The sequence below is a fragment of the Penaeus vannamei genome, chromosome 18 (assembly GCF_042767895.1).
Source record: "Penaeus vannamei isolate JL-2024 chromosome 18, ASM4276789v1, whole genome shotgun sequence".
Lineage (NCBI taxonomy): Eukaryota > Metazoa > Arthropoda > Malacostraca > Decapoda > Penaeidae > Penaeus > Penaeus vannamei.
The window spans coordinates 4,296,487-4,302,205 of record NC_091566.1 but is presented as its reverse complement, the minus strand read 5'-3'; the positions used below and the strand labels follow the sequence as shown (position 1 = coordinate 4,302,205).

Below are 5,719 nucleotides of genomic sequence, written 5' to 3'. Positions count from 1 at the left end.
GCATCTCTTGGCGCCGACAGCCAAGCGTGAAGCCTCCTCGAAGTGGGTCCCAGATCAGTCCCCGGCGGCGCCTCTTCACAAGTAGGACTCGGAGATATCGAAGTTGATCCTGGGCACCATACTTTCGTCGGCGCCAGGGCCTTCGGGAGTCACTATTCGCACTGCAGGACGGCCACCTGTGGGGGGAGCGGGGACTTCATTTACGTATCATATGCAGCTAATTATAATCATAATGGCCTAAAAGAGGATACAAACAATAATGATACCATTAGCAATCATTATGATTATAATAATAATCTGATCACATTACCAACAGTGATAAGAATAATAATAACTACAGAAATAAATGTACTAAAGTGTGGTTAAATATTAAGCAATATCACGAAGAAATGCAGTGACAGTAACAAGGTGTACCTCGCATTTCCTGTAACAAGTTTCGAGTGCATATGTGCGCTAAGCTCCCAGAGCCCTTCCGGCGTGGTTAGTGTTACATATCACAAAGCATCTAACATACAACTACACATCCTAATTCACTTCAGACAATGAGTATTTGCTCCCACGTATTAAACGCCGCGCATCAGCGAACAGCGGTGCCTGGTCACCTTATAATAACGAAGCCATGAAGCAACTGGACCGGAAAAGTGAGACGTTAGGGTAAGGAAATCGTGATAATTCTAGGGATTCGGTTTTGGTGCCAAATATGTCCTCAATAACAGCCGTTTGTTACTAGAGAAGGCGATTTTAGGTTTTCTGGTTGTACGTATGTAATTTACATTTATATGTAAATAGATGTGTGTGCATACGCAATACGCATTGATATATTATATGCAAGAGGTATTAGATTAGTATAATACTAGGCAGTGCAAAGTGCAGAGCGGAAAGCATCTGCTATATAGTACTGGATCCTATTTCTTTAGCAAACAAATGAATGTGCAGGAGGACCATATCCCAACTAACAGTAGTTCATGCATGTACGTGTGTCTATTAATAAGTATTTGTTGTGAAGATCGAGCTGCGAAAACGTGATGGTCGAATTTCCCTGTTACTTACTACTACAATACAGCTCTATGTCCGCGCTAAATAATGGTTCTGTGTCTTTGTTTGACTCTGGAGGATCTGAGGAAAAAAGGGACAAGAATATGTGGAAAGTGCGGCGGAGAGGGGAGGGGAGTGGGTAGGGGAGGGAGGGGTTGGAGAGGTGTAGCTGGGGGAGGGGAGGGGAGGGAGTGGTTGGGGGAGGGGAGGGGAGGGAGGGGTTCGAGAGGTATAGTTGGGGAGAGGGGGGAAAGGAGTGGTTGGGGGAGGGGAGGGAGAGGAGAGATGAGTGGGGGGTTGGGGGAAAGGAGGAGGGTGAATGGTGAAGGGGAGGTGTGGGGGAGAAGGGATTCCTTCCCAGCGAGAGGGGCGGTGTCTAGCTACGAAATGAAAATAGAACAGTGTGGTTCCGTTTGCACCAATAACTGTTTGGTGAAAGTTAAGTATTCAAATGTCTACATACCTACAAATGGCTTACAATTGCAAATGTTTTACAGCTGCAAATACCTGACAATCGAAATGCCAAACAACTGCATATGCCTAACAATTGCAAATGTTTGACAGCAGATTCACACAAACACTGCAAACCAACAGCAAAACAACAACATGTGAATTACTGTGCACAACTTATTCTTCCTAATATTTCGTGTTTCTTGTTCTTAAGCATACATGAGGTACGTACACAGATACACACACGGACAGGCATACATATACACACCAGTGAAAGAAAATTATTAAATAAAAACATTGCAACTAGACACACAGACATACATATACACCCGAAAATATATTTCCGTTCATAGAATAGCAGTAATAATGAGAAAATAATAATAATACCAGGTTGTGAAAAAATATAATTGACAAGTGTTAGAAAAACTAAGCTAAAAAAAAATCATGATAAAGACGAAAAATATAACAACGAACAAAAAACAATAGCTGATGGAAAACAAATTTTAAAAAATCATAACACAAAAAGAACAAAAAATAAATTCAGAAAACAAAAAGAATTGATCAGGAAATAATAAAAAAAAGGGAAATGATCATAAAAAAGTTCAGAAAACAAGAAAAAAATGATCAGAAAATTATCAGAAAACAAAAAGAATTGATCAGAAAATAATAAAAATAGGGAAATGATTATAAAGAAGTTCAGAAAACAAAAAGAATTGATCAGAAAACAAAAAGAATTAATCAGAAAATAATAAAAAAGGGAAATGATCATAAAAAAGTTCAGAAAACAAAAAGAATTGAACAGAAAACAAAAAGAATTCATCATAAACTAATAAAAAAGGGGGAAACGATCATAAAAAGTTCAGAAAACAAAAAGAATTGGTCAGAAACAAAGGGAAATCCCCCGAGGTCAACCTTGTCGGAGGCGCATCTGCTGGGTGGCGTCCACGGCGGTCACGTGGTTCTCCGCCGCCTGCTGCTCCCGGCTCCTGATGGCGGCCCGCTCCTGCAGCTTCAGTTTCAGGAGCCGGATCTTCTCCTCCTTCTGCGGGCGAGGACAAAAGTTGAGTGAGTTTTTATTTATTTATTTTTTATTATTATTATTATTTATTTATTTTATTTTTATTTTTTTGCGTGCGTTTTCGCAATGATTGATATATCTATATTTTCGAGGTGATCTGGCTTGCAAATGGACTCTTTTTCTCTTTTTATATGCTTTTAATTCCCACTTCTATCACATCTACTCTCTTTTCCTGTTCCTCTCTCGTGTCTCACTTCTCTCATCTCTTATCTCTCGTCTCTCTTTCTCTCACTTCTCTCATCTCTCGTCTCTCTTTCTCTCATCTCTCGTCTCTCTTTCTCTCACTTCTCTCATCTCTCGTCTCTCTTTCTCTCACTTCTCTCATCTCTCGTCTCTCTTTCTCACTCTCACCACACCGAGGATGTCACCTAAACTAATCCCTTATACCTCAAATCCCTTTGCCGAACCCCCTACAAGAGGATCGGAATCCCTCTCACCTCGGAGATGATCCTCTGCATCTCCTCGTTCTCCCGCAGAAGCTTCTGGTAGCGTTCCTCCTCCTCCTTGCTGGGCGCGCCGTCGACCGTCGACTCGGCTCGCTCCACGTGTCTCATGACTTCGACGATCTGCGAGGCGACAGTTTTATTACCACTAATATCATCAATATCTTAATCATGATATTTGCCAGTATTATTTATCCAAATAACTCTCAGAAGACACAACACAACCCAAATATTCTACCTCAACAAAAAGGAAAATATGTCTAACAATAACAATAACAAAAGACAACAAAAACAATAACAAAAAAATAATTAAAACAATAAAAATCAACAATAACAATAACAAAAGCAACAAACAATAACAAAAACAAAACAAAGAGAAAAAAACTCCCCAAAATACCCCACGCTTGCCCCACCCACTCACCTTGGGCACGAAGACGAGAGCCATGGACAGGAAGCAGCAGAAGATGATGGCCAAGGACACGAAGGCAAAGGCGGCGTCTTGCTGCGAGGAGATGACCAGGGTGACGGGGGCGGTGATCAGGCACAGCACCACGACGTTGTAAATGCTCATGCCCACCTGCCGGGGGAGTGGGTAGGAGGGTAGTGACGGGGAAGTGGGTATGGGGGAGAGACTGGGAGGTACTCGTAAACGGGGTTGTTTTGTGTTGCGCTGTGTGGGTTTTGTTGTTCTTTGTGTGTCGTCGGGGTGGTTGTGTTTGTAGTTGTGTTTCTGGTGGTGGTGTTGGTTTCGTAAGTGATATCGTAAGTTTAAGTACTGTTATTATCTTTCTCTCCTACAGTTACTATTCTCTCTCTCTCTCTCTCTCTCTCTCTCTCTCTCTCTCTCTCTCTCTCTCTCTTTCGCTCTCTTTCGCTCTCTCTCTCTCTCTCTCTCTCTCTCTCTCTCATTCTCTCTCTCTCTCTCTATGTAAATATATATATGTATGTAGGTATGTACGTATGTATGTATGTATGTGTATATGTATGTATGTATGTATGTATCTATCTATCTGTATATATATCATTTCAACATACCAGTCTAGAATCGTTAATCTGCTTCAGCTTAACACTTCGAGTCTCGTAAGCCAAGAAGAGGCCGAAGATGAGCAGTAGCCCCTTGTAGCTGTAGAGCAGACCTTGGGAGAAATGGGCAGGTTGTTATTTTTTTTTTATATAGTCGCATGATAGTCAAAGCATAAATCATCTAATTTATTTATGTGGAAGATTCAAGATGAAGCTAAACTCTTAAACTCAATCACAATGTTGCGGTTAGAGATATTTCAACAGATATTTCTCCTGCAACGATCAATATAACAAGATGAATAAATAAATCACTAAAATTTTAAAAAATAAGAACAAAAATAAACCAAAGAATAAGAAAAACAAAAACAAAACACAAGCGCCCTCCTCACCCAGCCAAATGGTGTTGTGATGGCTCTCACAGTGTTCCAGTTCCGGCTTGATCTTGATGTCCTCGACGGTGTCACGGGGAACCTCCAGCGGGAAGACCTCGAGCGTCCTCTGCTGGGGGTCGACGCCCTGCCACACGCCCAGCACGATCACGTCGACGACCACGAAGCTCCCCACCATCACGTAGAGCTTCCAGGGCTCCACTCGCTGGCGGTCAAGAAAGGAGAGGGGTGTTAGCAAGGGTCCGTTTCTGTGAGGCGAAGGGATTGGGGGAGTGCGTTTGGGAGTGGGAGGACGTGGAGGAGGAGGGCGAAAGGGAAGGCCTTTGGAGGGAGTTACCGGGTGTTGGGAGTGAAGTAGTAATGTGTCTATGTGATATCATTAATATCAATAAACCGAGAAGAGGGAGAACGGAAATTATACTAAATAGATGTATAAAAAGATCACTAACTCCTCTTACAAAACTTTATAAAATTTGAATTTGCTGCCCTTTTTCGTAGCAAACACCTATTCCAATAATCAGTTCAATCAATCATTTCCTCTAGCGTTTCATTTGCCTTTCTTAATATATCTAATATGGCATCTGAGTGATTATTATTATCTGTCTGACCAATTAAGCATCTTATCACTATTTATACAAACATACACATTAATGAATTTTGTTACATATTTAGAAACCCAATATCTGAGTTACACATTTAATGAGAAATATAAAAGAAAAGGAAAACATATCTATAATACACCCTAAATTAATATCTGCCACAAAGTTCCGTAAGAAATACTTTAAGACGTCCTATAAAGGGAATCTAATCCTATCTGACATAACTTTTAATTAACAAAAACGACTCGATTCTTTCTTTCTCTTATACGAATCTAAGAGCTGTTTTTTGCTCCGATCAACAGGGGAACAGAGTAAATGCACGTAATGGACTAAGATTTTTTTTTAAATCTATAAAGGCATATTGAAAATTATGGCCCACCTTCTTCAGGGAGATAAATATAAGAGCGAATTAACGTTGCATTTTCTGAATATAAGTCACAGCTTTAGAGTGTCACAGAAAATGCTAAAACTTGGAAATATAGGTATATAATTTTCACCTGTTATTTTTTAATGAAATCAAACATATTATACAAGTATTAGTACTTTCAGATAGTATAGCTAATCAAATTACTACAAGCACTCTGTTATAAAACTAAACTTTATTTTCTTTAACCATAAATTATTTATGGATTCTGAAGCCAAAATTATACAATCTAACCCATAATATTTACACTACATTAAAATCATTTTTTGAAAATTCCG

At 40.0% G+C, this 5,719-nt stretch overlaps 1 protein-coding gene across 2 annotated transcripts in view; it reads right to left on the bottom strand.

Annotated features, from left to right (window-relative positions):
• Position 1: 1 nt before the first annotated feature.
• Positions 2-5,719, bottom strand: part of GABA-B-R1 (gamma-aminobutyric acid type B receptor subunit 1) — a gene marked incomplete at its 3' end in the record, with an annotated part of 25,967 nt that continues 20,249 nt past the window's right edge. For both annotated transcript variants that reach the window (XM_070132732.1, XM_070132731.1), the window contains 6 exon segments: positions 2-176; positions 2,398-2,527; positions 3,001-3,129; positions 3,428-3,583; positions 4,042-4,142; positions 4,419-4,623. In XM_070132732.1, the coding sequence (XP_069988833.1) occupies positions 76-176; positions 2,398-2,527; positions 3,001-3,129; positions 3,428-3,583; positions 4,042-4,142; positions 4,419-4,623 (822 nt within the window).